The sequence below is a fragment of the Epinephelus lanceolatus genome, chromosome 19 (assembly GCF_041903045.1).
Source record: "Epinephelus lanceolatus isolate andai-2023 chromosome 19, ASM4190304v1, whole genome shotgun sequence".
NCBI classification, from domain to species: Eukaryota; Metazoa; Chordata; class Actinopteri; order Perciformes; family Serranidae; genus Epinephelus; species Epinephelus lanceolatus.
The window spans coordinates 31953798-31971797 of NC_135752.1; the positions used below are offsets into that span (position 1 = coordinate 31953798).

Below are 18000 nucleotides of genomic sequence, written 5' to 3' on the forward strand. Positions count from 1 at the left end.
CTCAACATGCATTACTACAGGAGTATTTACGTGCCTGCCGCACCAGGGCAAGAGACTTTGAAGATGCAGAAAACAGGACGGAGACGACGAAGAAGTGAAAAGACGGGAGAAAAAATAACCGAAATGAAAGGAGGGGACCCTTAAATTCCAGGGAATTTTTCCAGATGTTGCACAAATATTCTGCTGAGGCAATCCAGATGTGCTCACTCTGTTTATTCCCTCCTTCTGCTCGCTGGTCCAAGGACCTCTCTTTCTTCCCTTTCTTTTCCTTCACTCTCTCTTTCTCTTTCTACAGCCCCCCCTCCTTGAGGCAGCCCACATCAGTGTTCCCTGATAGTGCCTTTTAAGTGAGAGCTTTAATAGCCCCCAGGGCACCTTAGCATCCACCAGGATCCTGTAATAAACATCCACTCTCATTCTCCACAGCACACATGTGTGTGTAAGAGTGTGTGTGTGTCAGAGAGAGGGAGATTAGGTGCCTTGTTTTATCGCTCTTTGGATCAATTAACAATTAACTCTGTTACTAACAATAGCTGAACTGATGCAATGAGGAAAAAAAAAAAAAAAAGAAGCGGCGCACACAGTGAAGCAAGACCTAAATGAAAACAACATGCTTCCTGCTTCCTTTTTCGTAAGCCTCCACCATGATCCAGTTTTGTTTTCAACCCCCTTTTCCATCGCTGCTCCTCACCTCCCGTACAAACGCCACTCCTCTCTCCCACAGAGCGTGACCCAGCCACAACCCCTGACCCTCCCTCTCCCAGACAGCGCGCTGATTCTCAGCTGCTCCGCTCAACACTGCTCCAGATACGCCGCTTCATGAATCAGTGTGCCGGGGACTCCTAACCCAACCACCAACGCCACCACTGCCACCACCAGCAGTTCAGAACATACATGTTGAAGCATCAGCTAATCGTGCACATGGCACATGAAAGCATACATGTGCAGGTCTGTACATGCTGACATATGTGCACGCCCAGGCACACACACACACGGCCATCTGATAGTCAAATACATGCAAATGTGCCTATAAGCGCTGAAACGGTTAGAGGATAAATCATTTATTTGATCACAAGAATATTAATCAACATTCCTTTTGGCTTACCGAATAACGTAATGTGTGTCATTCACTGAGCAAAAATGCCTCCTCAAAGGTGGAAATTTGTGTCACTGTAAACTGAATATTACACAAGGCAACCAATCTTAAGAAATCACCTTGGCCCCTGAAATTGTTATACGCCTTTTTCAGTATTTTCTGGCATTTAATAGATGAAATAATAAACCGATTAATACAAAAACACATTACTCCATTGTGAAAGTCACAGATATCTGCAGCTCTAGTGAATGCCCGCACACACAAACACATAAATCCACACAGCTGCACTCAGTCCTGCCAATAACGGCCCTGTTCCGCCAACAACTCTGCGCTCAGATCTGTCCCGTTTAATCTGCACCCGTCTCCTGTTTCCCACTCGGAGCTGAAACAGAAGAAAGCATCCTAAATGTGACACTTGAACTTGTCAGAGCCGTTCGCGCAGGCAACTGTCAGCGCTTTGGTATGCGGAGCGCTGATGACAAAGACATGGCCGGCACCTGCGCGCCTGCCTGTCTCTGTCTGTCTAGTAAACCTGGTTGCTCAACTTTCTTCTCGTGAACAACAGATTTACATGGACAAGACGGGCAGGGTTGCATCTGCACTGAAAGTCATTATGGTGGAGAGTCAAGGCGAAATTACACTGTCATGGAACTGTGATACAAAGCCATGTGCGTAATCCATTTACATGACTCTGGGAACATTTTCCTTGGAGGCACAATGCGAGGCTTTTCTCAGCCTAATAAGCAGGTTAACACGTTCTATAGCCAATATGAAAGAAAGTGGCTGCTTAATGCGCTTTCTGTATTCACACAGTCCTCTTACTTTCAGTGACTAAGTAGTGGTGCTAAGTTAATAAAAAAGATACCCTGCTTTCTGGTCTTACCATGGTCAAAATTGGGTTATATTGGAGCAGTTTATTATGTGTTTCATTGTTGTTTATTGGTATGGTGCCTCGTTGTTTTGTACATGGCCCTACTGTGCCATTTTATTGCACTCAGTGTCTGCAAAGCAAATTTCCCTCACTGTGCAATAAAACGTTGAACTCATACAGATTAAATGTAGCAGGATGTCGCTCCAGAATTTTAATTTTAGTTGTTTACGGTGCTTGTTAAACTCTTCATCTAACAATATCAAGGGTGAGAGCCTCCAAGTTGCCGGTGTTGTTTTTCCAGATTGAAAGCCCCTCCCCGTCTCTATTCTTAACACCCTTCCTGCCGTTGAGAACATTCCCGAAAACCAGACGGCTGCTGCAAGGTGTCTAAGCATAGGTGACAAAGCCCTCCAGACTTCTGTGCAGACTTTCTGTATGTACGCATGTCTAACCCGTGTGTGCACATGCATACAGGTGTGTGTGCGCAGAGGGCCGAGGGGCCGTACAGTCTGGGCGGATGTATGAACATGCTAGACCTGCAGGCGTCAACAAAGAGTTAATCACTCTTTCTCTACTGCAGGCAGAGGAAAAACCCACAGAGGAACCCTGTTATCTCACATATTATCCCTCTTTTCTCTCGTGCATGGTAATTTGTGGAAATAATGTGATAGTTACAACTCGTTAGGCACGTGTTTATTCATGCCGTGTATCCGTTTCTGAGGTGACCTGCGTCAATACTTTGGTATCTGCTAACGTCCTTCCATATCCCTCATCTCCTCAGTTTGGTAGCTCCTTTAATGGAGTTCCTGTTTATCATAATTGCAGTCGTAGCCTCTTATCAAAAGGCTGCTTCGCCAAAGTTGAGCCAGAATCCTGCCGTTTTATTGTGAGAAGGACGTAAAAGTCGGACAAACTTTCCAACGCCTGTGTCTTGACAGCTTGCTCTTATAGGATCTAGAAATACTCTCACTGATATCTGGCTGCACAGCTTCAACTGTCCTCAATCCCTGCAGGGCTGACTCCGAGGAAGGGAAAACTGAAAACGGCTCAACAGCTGAAATGAAAGCAACCGGGAATGTGCGACATAACAGGAGACAATTTGTTTTAATTCTGTCAAACTTATGCCGCGATGAGATATTCAGGGATACTGAACAACAGGACAGACGCTAATGCAAATATGGAAACTTGGTGTGTGGGAATAAGGGGTTTGAAACTTGTACAAACATATGCAGAACCCAACAGTCACTATAGAAACAGGAACAGGATAAAAGGGTGGTTACTGTATGAGTGTTATTATCAGCGATGTGGCAATTTTCTAGTTATGGTTGCTATAAATGCAGAGTGTATTCCTTAATGGCATTCGTTATTAGCAGATTTAACGGAAACAACATACCACTTTCGAGCCCACACAAAGCAGCCATGATTACATGCAATATCGCATTTGTCAGGTAAACAGAAACACTTGCTCCAACACAGCTGGCATGTTATTTACCCTTAACAAGCACGGGTATCATGGCATGTCCTTGGAAGTGAAGAGCAGTATGCACAAACTTCTCTACTGCTCCCATTGGTCGGAGCGGTTAAACGCTAGGAGATTCTTAACGTGATGCCATTACAATTTCCCCTATTAAATACTAATAAAAGCAATTCACAAAGCATCTTAGCCGGAGCTCCTAAGGTGAAGAAGTGTTTAAAGTAGGGAGAGGGACTTTTCGTGGAGCTTAGGAGTTTCTTAAGCAGGGGAGAAAATAGCTGCAGGAAGTGGATGAAGTGGAAAAGTTTTGCAAATGATGAATAAGAGTCGCTGCAGATTAGATATTTATAGCTGATTGTGATCTCATCAGAGCTATGATTGCGTTACGCACTAAATGAATCAACACTATTATGTCATTAACGCTATTTTACAGCTGAAGACTTTATTTAATTCCCTCCAGATATACGCACCTTGACTTCCATTAAAAGACAATGGATGTGATGCTCATTCCGGGAACATTACGACCAACGATCGTGACAGGTTTATCTGGCCAATACTGGCAAATGCGAGCTTGTTATTGGGTAATTCATTAAGCTTTAAATGAACAAATATTTTTATCACATCTGTAGGTTGACCGAAAGTGTGTGTAGTGTAAAAACAGAACTGAGAGAAGTGAGTAACTGGCTATTATAAGCTACTTTTCTTTTGTGCCCACGGGCCACCATGTCTGATTCTAGTCTGATTTAAATTACAGCTGTTCTCAAGTTATTTTTCTGGGTATAAAAGCTTTTCTGTGTGTCCAAAGCAAGCGTATTTCTGTTGCTCTGAAAGGGGAATAACTACATTTCAGCTCTGAGGTGACACTGACCAGGGACTGGTCTCAGATTTGACGGTGTGAGGCCGACTCACAGGGGTCAGTTCTCACTTTCGTGCCTGTGCAAACCTCTACCTGAGCGGGGTAAGACATACGGGGAGCCAGTTTTGAGTGTATCTTGGCAAAGCACTTTGTTTTGTGACATCTTCTTTCTTCTACAAAAATATAAAAACATTAAAATTGGCTTAACATTCACCAACATAATGACAGCTCTTCCATTTAACAGTGATAGCCACAGTATTAATAGAAATACTCTTTTTATTGCTCCGCCACACAGCTTTCATTTAATCCTAAAAACACCAGCACGCGCACATAAAGCATTTAATCATGGGTATTTAAAAATTGGAGCTAGTAATCATTTTTATTATGTGAAAATATAAAGCCAAGATATGCATTTGTTGGCGTGCAGGTGTTAATGCACGTAACCTTCACCCTCTGCTCTCACAACTGCTGCCTTCTGCTTACACCCATACACCCACCCACTCAAACACAGTCACACATGCACACACACAGAACATAACCAAGGTGTTTTGCATGCTGTGGGATTTCCGTGGCCCTGTGCCCAGCAGTGTGTGGAAGCCCCACCCCCCCGGCATCTGGCAAGGTGACAGACAAACATAACGGCGGCGGGGCGGCAGCAGCGGTGGTGGTGCGGAGGAGTGAGGGAGGGAGGAAGGCGTGGGGCACACTGGGACACCTCTTGTTCCCCGTGACCTCAAAAAGAAACTGCGATGGAGCAGCGAGAGACACCGTCTTAATTACCTCACTCTGTTTCTGCTGTGGCGGCCAGTGTTTACATGTACATACACGCAGGCACATGTGGGGTGTTTTCAGTATGTGTGTGTGGAACAGACAGGGAGAGGACTGTGTGTGCACCTGAATATACAGTTTTATTAAAAACAACCTCACAGTTGGAGTCGCATAATCTAATTCTTCTGCTTTCTCTGAGGAGCGCAGAAACATCAAACAAATCATCCCGGCTTTTGATCATGTTACACACTGATGATATCACAACCAGTGTAACAGATACATATTATTACAACATGTAAAGCAATGATCCACTGTAGTCTAATCTCACTTCCGTGACCTATCATCCGGATGCAGAAAATAGCGCTATATTCGCTCCTGCTGCATTGTTCTACACTTCAAATGAAATAAATCAACATATTTTTTTTTTTACGTCTGTGATCCTCATGTGGCCAATTATAATTAGCATGGAAAAAAATGTGGGCATAAGGAAACATAATGACATGAAGGAGCATAGCATATCTAGGATTCTCTCGATTCGTCAACGCTCTCCAGCGAATACCCATCAAAGCCTGTGTGCTCATAACTTAATTACAAAACACATCATAACCGCCAAACAGCCGAGATTCTTTCACGCATTACCACGATCACAGAAGAAGATATGGCAGTTGGTTTTATTATTGAAAACATGCCAACATGAGGGTAGTTCACGTCTGTACTGTTTCTTTTGGTGTCTTGGCAAGTGTTTAATTTCACAACACAATACGCTGTGTTCTTTCTCACAACTTCTCTCTATCTCAGTGTCGCTCTTCTTTCTCAGTCTTTCTCCGTGTTGCGTGGTGATGCGCGCAGAACACAGAGCACACAGCATTCTGGCTCGAGTAGGGCAAAACGACCTTCATTTCAATGCGAATTATGAGTGTGATCTGGTCAAATCCCCACAGAGACTACGTTTCCACTTCAAAAGAGTGGCTGTACGCACCCTGAATACTGCAAGCCCACAGAAAAGCCATTCAGACACTCGGAGGACCTGCAGTAAACCCTGAGACTAATGGTGCTCAGATGATTCCAACACTGAGTGGTGAAAGTGCTCACAGCAACAACCGAGCTTCGGCAAATCCAAAATGTGAGTGTAAATTACTGCTGAAAAAAGTTCATTTTCAATTTCATCAAGTAAAAAGTGTAAACAGTCCTTGGTACAGCTTTGAAAATTCTCAGATTTGCAGCTTTTCTGTTTTATAGTATTGGAAACTGAATATGTGGGATCAGATATTACAAGCAATGCAAAGATGTCACCTCGGGCTCTGACTTGTGAACGCCATTTTCCCAGATTTTCGCATCACAAATCCCGCAATCTAGACATATAGTGGAATGAGACAGGATAGAAAAAAGGAAAGGAACATATCGATAGAGAAAAACGACACGCTACTGTCTTTAAACACTCCAAACAACAGATTGCCAAAGGCAAATTCCTGAAATGATCAAGCATACGAGGAGCAAAGGTCAAGGTTTAAGGTGCAAAGTTCAGCGCAGCCGTTATCAATAAAGACCTCACGCTGGCGAGGAGCTCCTCGCACAAATAATTAACGAGCCTTGGAGTCACTCCATGATTCGGGCATCGAAGAGCCTTCCAGCAGTTTCTGATTCGTACTATTTAGATCGCTATCAAGCGTGGGCTGCGGAGGAGAGGGGAGAGAAAGCTTGACAAGCTAAAATATTCCCTGTTTTATCTGAAGCCAATGCTTAATGATTTATACTGATCAGCAGAGATATAGGACGGGGGGAAAGCACTGGTCTACACTTCATCCCAGTTTACTGTAATCAAAAAAACACACACTCCCGCTGTGCTCATAATTGGAGCATAAATCTTTTTTTTTCTCCAGTACAGTTTGGTTTGGATATTGGCAGGGGTGAGGGGTGGGAAAGTGGAGAGTGGGCACATGGAAGGCAAATTTTCTTTGATTTGCTCAAGTAAAAGGCCTCGTGGGTGAGATTGAGAGGGAGAGGAGAAAAAAAAAGAGAGGGGGAGAGAGAGAGCTGTCACTTTAAGCCATTAAGTCTCGCTATAAAACTCCTCCAATAAAAATGACAGCTGCAGCCCCCTTTTCTCAAAAGGGGAGCAAAGGCATCACATCAGGAACACAAAACTGGACGGCCGTAAAAGACAAACTTGGCCAAATGCTTTTGGCGGTGTAATTCCACCAGCCCACTCCCACCACACACACACACACACACACACATACACAACCCTCCCGGCAGACACACACCCTCTCCCTGTATTACCTTTGTTCCTGAGTTACTGCCAGAAAAGGAATGTCAGTTTCTCCCACACACAAACACACACACACACACACACACACACACACACACCACCATGAATCTCACTTTCCCATCAAAGACCATGAACTTCATTGATTTTGGGAGTGTGTGTCTGTGCTGTGGGGTACGTTATAGTCCCCTCAAACAGAATACACCAGAGTTCAGATCCAGTGGATTCAGGAAAATCAACACACACACACCGCAGGTGGTGAAACAGGCCTTTGGAGAGAGCTCAATTGTTTTAAATTAATTCACAGAGCTCTAAATTGTGACAACTTCAGTCGAGTTTACTTAAACACAGGCTGAAATTGAGCAAAAAATCTTTAAAATCAGATTATTTAATGTGTAAATATCAAATCATTTGCTGTCATTTCAAAAGAAAAACTGGTTTCACTTCCCTAAAAAGTCATGTAAATCATCCCGGAAACAAATCACGTGAACATAAAAGGTTTTATTAATCACAAACGATGGCTGCGCATCTCACATGGTCGTCTCAGTCTCGTCGATTTGATCTAAATTGCTCAAATTTGTCTCTAAGGAGTTTACAATCCCCACAACACACTGTCCTCTCATCGTAGATAAGAAAAAAAGACCTGCAAAAATCACCTGGGGGTACCTTATTTAGGTGACACAAAATGATACACCGAATAGTAAATGATTATCTTATCACTGACTGACTTATAGGGAGAGCTTTTCACGTTACGCTCTCCACACTCTCCTTTCACAGCCGCACTGTTTATCCCACTGACAGACCGTCATGATCAGCCTCATACTGCTCTGACAAAAGGACACATTCTCCTTTCAATGTCATCCTTTCAGTCTTCATAGCTTAGTGTCAAATATGGCGGCAGGGTTGGGGGGGTTGATAGTGAGATCAGGCAGCACATCACCATACAGTACAGAGCGTACGGTGCCAAAGGACGAGGAGGGGGGGTGTCGTCATCACAGCCAACAACCAATCTATAATTGTAAAATGTACTGCTGTCATTTCAAACAGTTGCATGTCAGAATTTCTAATGCAGCACGACAGATAATTACACTGAGTAAGCGGCTAATCGATACGTTCAAGGACTTCACAGATAGCGGCGTCCTTGAAGCGGCCAATTACCAATCAGCACTCAAGTGGACCTTTGATGGAGCAAGTTTAAATATAAATGGCGATTTAAGGGGCCCCGCAGATTAGGACTATAGGCGATGAGAAAGCTGCTGATGCAGCATGTGGTGTGGCTGGGAGGTAAAAGACGACATCCAACACTGCTGGAAAAGTGTTCTTCCTCATTTAAACAATTAAGCCTTACACCAACCAAAGGGGCTTTCAGATAAGGCTTGTATACGCTGTCAAGTGTCTGCATGAGCTCCTCTGGTGCACATTTAGGCAAGTGAAACTTGAATCACTTTCAGCGTGGACACACAATACGGTGCACCTGTAATAACAGCCTGTCAGTGTGTGTGTAACACTGGCGGTTTGGAGTATTTCTGGGAAGCCACATAAAGGGCGCTGTGGCGACAGTGTCAGCGAACGGGGCCCCTGTAACAGAAGAAAGCCGCCCCGGTGTCTCAGAAGTCCCCGTGAATCTCCTCAGTGCATCCAGGCAGCTGATGATACGTGTCGAGGTGTAACACGACGCCCTCATGAAAGAGCAGCAGACACAATAACAGGGCTCGCCTACAGCTCTGTGCTGCGTCTCTGGCTCTGCTGCAGGGGACAAGGGTCTGCTCTGTTCACTTTGACAAACTCACAGTAGCGGCTTCGGCATTAATAATTTACAGTGTGGTGTGCTTGTGTGTGACAGCGTGTGTTTAAAGTGGAAATTAAAAGGAGTGCTTAATGAAGATTAAACTCCAGCCTAAGATGAATGGCTTCAAAACAAGAGTCATAAACATTATTCAAATGATTGTTGAACTTGCTCTGGAAATTCAAACACATCCTGCGTTGCTATTTAAAATTATGACAGCTGTGTAAATGCCCTCTTTTTCCTTGAAGACTTTCTGGGGGGGGAATGCAGCATGAAAAATTCATATTAAAGTCGCTCTTCTGTCTCCTTAAAAACACACAAAGTGCCAAATTCACTTCTTTCATCAAGTGTCCTCGATGACCTGTGACCCCTGCATCATTTCCATGCACAAAAACAGGCTTCAGCACAAACATCCTGCACACCTGTGTCACCTTTTCTGACTTGATCCTAACTTGAGTGCAGTTTTATGGAGACAAACAGTCTCTCACAAGGCATGCAACTCAGCCAAGTTTAAATCAAATTTTTATGCTGCTTGGGTTCATTTAGGAACACTTGCTGCACAAGTCAAACGGAAGCAACTTAAACCAAGTCACGTGAAACACCATATAGCTTAAAAAAGCCTGACTTAACGCAAACACGTGCTCACAAAGTAAAAAAAGAACTCTTTGTACAAACTGAAATTCTTCCAGCTGCTTCTGCACTACTGTTTTAGTCCAGTTTTGTCGTAGCACACGCTTAAAATACACTTTTCCTTATGTAACCGACACAAATTAAACTTTCAAGCAAAGTTAAAGCAACTACATTGAACTGCAGCGCACGCGAGCACCGCGCACGGCGTATCCCAAGCGAGATGTCACACCGTATCAAAGCCAAATGTCACCGGCTCGAACAGCAACACCACACTGGCAACATAAAGACGACATTATCTGCTTTTATTTCAGTGGGAAAACGAAAGAAGACAACGTCCGCTGAGGCTCGTCGACAGCTCCAAACATGTTGATGCGTTTGGCAACTCGCTGCACGCGCTGTCAAAAAGAAAAAGAGGGCAAAGAGGAGCGCGAGGACACGTTTCACACTATCATAACCCCCTCGCGCTTATACCAGAACATGGCTCAGTCATTAAACAAACAAACTTACCCAATGACAAGAACGGTTTGGTTTCCATGTCTGCCTGGTAGGTTAGCTCATGCCAGCTGAGACGACCGCGTTTGGGAGTTTTCTCACAGGCGGCTGCTCGAGCAGACCAGACCAGACCAGGGCGCTGCTGCTGCTGGTCCTGGTGCCGGGGCTGCTGCTGCTGCTGGTCCTGCTGCTGCTGCTGGGGTCCTCTTCAAGTAGAGTGCACGAAGCGGTAAAAAGTGACAGGTCGACGCGTGGTAGTCTCAGATAGATAACCTAATGTTTCTATCTCTTGTTTGCTCACTCAGCTGCTGCGCTCGCGCTCCTCTCCTCTCCCTCTCGCGCTCGGTGTACAACAACTCCAACTACTGGATCTGCACTGCAAAGGGGACCTGTGCAGGGGGTACTCCCACCAGCGTAGGCCGGGCTGCAGCGACACCGCAGACGCACACGCGGGGAGTCTTATCGTGAACTTTGAAATTAACGACGCAAAAAGACAAACACGCAGCGCATTTGATTGCGGATTATTAAATAAAGTCAAGTTTCCCAGAGGTGGAGGTTTTTCCACATCGTGCGGAGCCCCTTCAGCTGAGCAGCAGCCAGCCTACTTATTCTTTCCACTGCTTATCTCCTGTTATTTTAACCTGGTCACATCTGTTGAACCAGGGCTGTTGGCTCAGTAGATAGATGTTTCGACTGCATTAGCAGTTAGCCTATCTCTCTCTCGCTTTCTAGAAGCTGCTATAACATGAAAAAAAAATCAAATAAACACACTGATCTGCACAGAGGTGTTTGGATTTTATAACATTTTATCCAGTCTGAATCTGGTATCAAATACATTTAGTGAGTCTGACACAGACTAAATAAATGAATACAAATCCAAGGCTGGCATCCAAGTTTACCTGACTATAACTACCTGAATGCACATTCAGATCAATTGTTGTTCAACCTTGGGCATCACAAATGAGTTTCTAAGAAAAACACTGCATTGCTATATTCTAACAAAACAAGTAAGATAAAAAATGTACACTTTACCAACTTGTAGCCACATTTAAAAGGAAACTGTTTATCACAACTTATTCCTACCCACTGATGGATTACAGAATGGACCAACTGGGCACAGGCCCAGGGGCTCAAAGTGTCAGGGCCCCTTCTGGCCTTCACCTGCAAAATGTCCCTCAAATTAACTCATGCCCACCAGGAGGAGAAACAAATAAACCTCAAACAGATGCAAAGAAACTGCAAAGACACACTAAGGGGCAAAACAACAACAAAAAAAGACACAAAATGACCCCAAAAGATGCAAAATGATCACAAGGAGACACAAGAAAAGGGGGAAAACAGATCACAAAATGACAAAAAAGACACATAATGACCTCAAGAAGACACAAGATAACTACAAGGTGCAAAACAACAAAGGTGCAAAACAACTAAAAGCAATCGCAAAATGACTACAAAGAGACACAAAATGACATCCACGAAAAACACAAAATTACCTCAAAGAGACACAAAACAACTAAGAGACACAAAATAACTACAAAAGGGCGCACGACAACTAAAAACAATCGCAATATGACTACAGAGAGACACAAAAAACGACCAAAGAGACACCAAAAGAACCACACAAAGAAAAATAACCATAAAGACGAAAACAAAATTGCCTCAAAGAGATACAAAACAACCAAGAGACACAACATAGCTACAAAAAGTGGCAAAGCAACAACAAAAAAGACACATGAAAATGCAAGATAACAATAAAAAGGGGCAAAACAACAATAAAACGACAAAAAAAGACTACATAGATGTAAAAAAGACACAAAATAAACTCAGGGAGACATAAGATAGCTAGAAAAAGGTGCAAAACAACTAAAAACAGTAGCAAAAAATGACTACAAAGAGACACAAAATGACCACAAAAAAGACGACAAAGAAGTAAGAGACACAAGATCACTACAAAAAGGTGCAAAATAACAAAAATCACACAAAAAGACAACACAGAAAGACAAAAAAGACACAAATAATCTCAAGAAGACACAAGATAACTACAAAAAGGCACAAAACAACACAAAAAGGCAACATAGAAACACAAGAAGACCAAAAAAGAAACAAAGTGACATCAAAGAAAAACTCAAAGACACAAAACAACAACCAAGAGACACAAAATAACTACAAAAAGATGCATACCAACAAAAAAGACACAACATGACCTCAAGGAAACACAACACAACACAACTACAAAAAGGGGCAAAAGAACCAAATAGAGACACAAAATGACCAAAAAACGAGACAAAATAACATCAAGGAGACACAAGAAAACTACAAAGGGGGCAAAAAACCCCAAAAAGAGATTCAAAATGACCACAAAGAGACACCAAACGACCAAAAAAGACACAAAATGACTTAAAGGACATGCAAAATAACTACAAAAAGGTGCATAACAACAAAAAAAGACACATGACCTCAAGGAAACACAAGACAAGTAAAAAAAGGGGGGCAGAACAACCAAAAAGACACAAAAATGACCAAAAAAAGACGCACAATAACGTCACAGAGACACAAGAAAACTACAAAACGGGGCAAAGAAACTACAAGAGACACAAAATTACCACAAAGAGACACCACACGACCAAAAAAAGGCACAAATGACTTAAAGGACATGCAAAATAACTACAAAAGGTGCAAAACAACAAAAGAAAATCACAAAATAACCACAAAGAGACACCAAACGACCTTAAAAGACACCAAATGACAGCAGAGAAACACACAAAATTACCTCAAAGAGACACAGAATAACTACAAAAAAGGGGCAAAAAAACCAAAGTGACACAAAATAACCATTAAGAGACAAAAAAACGACCATTACAGACACAAAATGACCACAAAGAGACACCAAATGACATCAGAGAAACACACTACATTACCTCAAAGAGACACAAATAACCACAAAGAGACACCAAACGACCAAAAAAAGTCACAAATGACTTAAAGGACATGCAAAATAACTACAAAAAGGTGCAAAACAACAAAAGAAAATCACAAAATAACCACAAAGAGACACCAAACGACCTTAAAAGACACCAAATGACAGCAGAGAAACACAGAAAATTACCTCAAAGAGACACAGAATAACTACAAAAAAAGGGCAAAAAAACCCAAAGGGACACAAAATAACCATTAAGAGACAAAAAACAACCATTAAAGACACAAAATTACCACAAAGAGACCAAATGACATCAGAGAAACACACAACATTACCTCAAAGAGACACAGAATAACTACAAAAAAAGGGGCAAAACAACCAAAGCGACACAAAATAACCATTAAGAGACAAAAAAAAACAACCATTAAAGACACAAAATGACCACAAAGAGACACAAAATGACCAAAAAAGGCACAAAATGACTATGAAGAGATGCAAAAAAAATAAAAAAAAGTCTGTGGAGGAGATGTGGAGGGGCCTTTTACATGTCTGTGTCCAGGGGCCCATTGTCTCATAATCTGCCTCTGCTGCTAACAATGAGATATTGTGTTTACACTGCATAAAACAACAGCAACAACAACAAAAGTAAAGCCAGACCAACAAAGTTGTGCAGGCCAAATGCTACACAGTCACTGTATCAATAATTTTCCCAAAAGTCCCGACTCTGCATCTGCTAATGTTTACTAAACTCACACTGTGATCTGCCATTGCGACACAAAAGAAGAAACATCTATGAATTTACTGCAGATGCGTAAAAGTTTGGGGCAGATTCACGTAAGCGCCCCACGGCTAGCTTTACAGCTAGCTCAATTAACATAACTCTCACTGTTAGATCTAGATCTCTGTGATTGTTCTCGCTGCTATCTGCTCTGGACATGACAGCTAAATGCCTAATCCAAGTCATATCCATCTTGTGTGCACCTCCTCCCCTTCAACACACAGCCCTGCTCACACAGAGGAGAACACATGTTTCAGGAGAGTGAAAAATGTCCCGTCTCTGGCCCAGATTGAAGGAGAGTACCACAGATGCAGGCTTTACATACTGTCAAAAAAATCCCTTATGCGGTGCATTATAGGAGCGGTGTAGGGTATACATACGCCTCCTGCAGCCATCCTCCAGGCCCCTGCGATGAGCCTGCTCCTATTAAGCATTTGGAGGTGTTCACCACGTTTGTACTGAGGCGAGATGCATAATTAATGCAATGCATGGCACATCAAAGATCAAAGGCAGTTGTGCAAAAAAAAAAAAAAAAAAGTCTGACTGGGCGCTGTTTCAAGGTGTGTGAGAGTGCGTGCGTTTATGTGTGAGTGTTAGGTGTGCAGATGAGGAGAGGAAAAAAAGGTCTGATGATTCCACTCAAGGCTTTGCTGTTGTTGTGAATACGTCCTTCCGAGTAAACAATTATCAATTGTCCAACGGTGTCATGTTAGCGCGATGATGTTAAGTGACTTAATTGGCTTGGTAAATGCTCATCAGAGGAGGGGGAAGGAGGGAAGAGCAGTGATTGGACATCCTATTCATCCTGTTTGGCTGTTTTGCCTTAGGCCTTCGCTCTGTAATAGAAGACAGACACAACACGGCCTTTTTAAACACCTCGATCAGGCCGGCTTCTCTCATCTGCCCGCTACACCGAGCTATTTAATCCCACGCCATGATTAATAGCAGTCTGACCCTTCACCTCCATCCATATAAATTCTCTAGAGGCTGTTTTGGCTGTCTTCAGCACCTCACACCTCTGCTGGCACAGGCCTAGAATCAAACTCTAAATTGTTATATCTCTTGGCTCGCTTTATTCTCCTCCTTCTTACTCTTTTGCTGCGTTTTCTTTTTTCTCCACTCTGGGCAACATGTTTGGGCCTCAGGAGGTGGGAGACCACCGTTACGATACACTCTGCTATGGTTTGCTTTGACAACCGGCCTCCTCCTCTTTCACCCTCTCTTAAAGTGGGTGATAAATGAGACAAGGGCCTTTTGGTCTCCTTTGTACTTTGACCATTCACAACAAGCCTATCCGTAAAAGCGATTATGGCCTCTTTCAGTGGCAATGACAATGGTGTCCAATCCTGAGGAATGTACGGACAAATATACACTGGAATAATTTTTTTTTCTTGATTAAATGTTTGTAATAATTATGATGCAATTATCTTAACAAGGTCACGAAGTGCTTCACAAAGTGTATAAAAATAATACCATCCTTAAGTAAAAGCTAAGAAAATAGTGCATACAGAGGCAAAAATAGAACAAAAGTTAATAAAACACAAAAGTACAAATCAAGCATTAAAATGAAAATCTTTCCTATAAAAATATAAATTCCAGAGCTTCGGGGCCTTGATGGCAAAAGCCCAGTCACCTTTAGTTACCAGCCTTGATCTAGGGATGACTAGTGAGCGTAGGCTTGAGGATCTCAGGTAACAATTTGGAGCATAGGTAGTCAGACGCTCAGCTATGTAACCAATGAAAAGAATCTTAAAATCAATTCTGAAGTTAACTGGGAACAAATGGAGGAAGGCGAGAATTGGGGTGATATGTGACCTACGATTTGTCCCGGTTAAAATACAAGCTGCAGCAGTCTGTGCAAGTTGAAGCCGAGCTACTGAAGATTTACTGAGGCACGTAAACAATCAATACAATGCCAGAAGACAGCAAAAAAAAAAAACTCATTTTGATTTCCCAGGGTCTGGTTGACAGCGTCAAATAGCTTGTTGAGTCCAATCAAAGGCTCTAAATTTAAAGGTATTCAATTTACAAGCATATGAAATGGAGGAAAACAGCTTATTTTCAAATTTGAGAATTTGGATCCAGCAAAAAAATGGCCTTGTTGCTTCATAAATGACTATTATCAAAACTGTTGTAGGTTAAAGGACTAATTCCATATTAAGTCAACCCTCTTAATGAAATAAAGGAAACTGCTCAAAGCAAGTGGTCAGACACTTGGCTGTGTTGGCTTTTATTCAGAGGAAATACCTGAAATTTCTCTGTTTTTTCACCCTATCTTATTCCACTTCAATGTGGACATGATCGAGGTCTGAGGAAGAAGGTGTGCTACGGCGAGGAACACAAAAGCGTGTGAGATCATTAGGGCGTTTGCTGAGGTGTTTGGCATTGTCCGCCCCGAGGGAAAGTCTTGATCGTCACAGCCCTGGGTTCACATTCCTTAACCCTGGGGTCAGGGCTTTGTCTGAGGATAGCACTGAGGCAACTTCCCCTGCGGAAATCAACAAGAGCTGACACACTGAACGCTGGAGACGCACACAGAGGCAGGAAGAGGGACCACCGCACACATGGTCATAAACACGGCTATTTTGTCTGAAAAGCGATGACTATAACAGCACCGTGCAAGTGTATGTGCTTATAGTGCATTAAATACAAATTTCATACATTGCTGACCAGTATGCTGTACAGATTTAGATTTACTTTAGGTGTATTTTTCCATCTGTTTAAGACAGCCATTGATTTCCATTCATTTCTGCACTGGCGCTGATTTTGGGGGAATGCAGGTGACACATCCTCCTCAATATTTGTAGCAGATGTAACACCATAAATTGATGCAGAGAGGGCATAAATCGGTGCATTAAAAAATCACCAGAATGGAGGAAATTAAGTGTTTGACGCTCAAAATTTTTTTCTGTTTCATATGTTTTCCCCTCAGTATCGAAATGAAACCTACACCCCTGCATTCCTGTACAGTGTATAAGTCAAATATTAGAGTCTTAGGTTGTGTAATCATTAAAAAAATACATGCATATTTCAAAATCTTTTAAAAGTGAGTTGTATTTAATGGGCTAAAACGTGCAGCCCCACTGGTATGATCCACTAAAACACTCTCACTGACAGCAGTCATGTCTTAGATTACATCTTTCTTCAGGGCTTCTGGCATTTCTTTTTTATTCCACACAGTAAAAACGAAAACATAAACCTATTAAATAAAGATCTCAGAAACAATTCCTGGTTTCCAACGAAGTGCCCGTGAAGCATATCTCACCTCACATGCACGGCACCACTTTGCTCAGCTCTGTTTTCACAGATAGAGTTCATTTCATCGGAGGTGATAAGAGCTTTGTGGATATCTGCCCATCAAATCCGACTGATGGATGACATGAATCTAGGCGCAGGGCCAGGAAATGGTAGTTTAAAAAAGAGGAGGAAAAAAAAACTGCACAATATTTTCCTAAATGATCAGAGCCCATTCCGCTCAGGGCTGTTATCAATATTGAACATTACATCAGCTGTATCTGCTGGGTTTTGAATGCTGCCATGGGCAGACGAGACTCCCCGAATGAGAACATCTGAAGCCCAGGCATGCATCATTCTTTAATATCATATTAAAGTGAAATTGGCTACATTTAAACAGACGCAGCGATAAATCTCGCCGGCACTTGGCAGAAGCTGCTTTTATCGCGGAGGGGAGAATCACCGTCCCTGCAGAGCATCATCTTCTTACCTACGATTGAGTCCAGCATTATTGCACGATGATGGAGCTACTGTGCCGCCGGAGCCGACAGATTGAGGGGCTGAATTATGGCAGCACAAAGGGTTGAAGGTGTAGTCAGACATTTCTTTTTTTTTTTTTTTGGTCTGGAGTTGAGAGAGGGTGGCTGACGAAAGTTCATGTTGGAAAGTTGAGAGTGGGATTGAATTTATGTAACTGATTTAATTTGGGGATGAACCGTTTGCAGAATATTTCTCAGTTCAGTTTTGTTTTCAGATTATAATGAGTTCTAATTATTTTTGGACCAAAATTTGTAGAAAAATCTGAATGTAGTAACAGAATACACGTGCCTGA

At 42.6% G+C, this 18000-nt stretch overlaps 1 protein-coding gene across 4 annotated transcripts in view; it reads right to left on the minus strand.

Moving 5' to 3' along the window:
* Nucleotides 1–18000, minus strand: part of rxraa (retinoid X receptor, alpha a) — a 198712-nt gene that overhangs the window by 115722 nt on the left and 64990 nt on the right. Inside the window, exon 1 of one of the 4 annotated variants that reach the window (XM_033647604.2) lies at nt 10255–10727. The exons of 2 other annotated variants lie outside the window; for them this stretch is intronic. In XM_033647604.2, the coding sequence (XP_033503495.1) occupies nt 10255–10282 (28 nt within the window). In that variant the 5' untranslated portion in view covers nt 10283–10727. Of the gene's footprint in view, nt 1–10254; nt 10728–18000 lie in introns of those variants that run through there. One more of the 4 variants, XM_033647606.2, reaches the window with a different exon arrangement.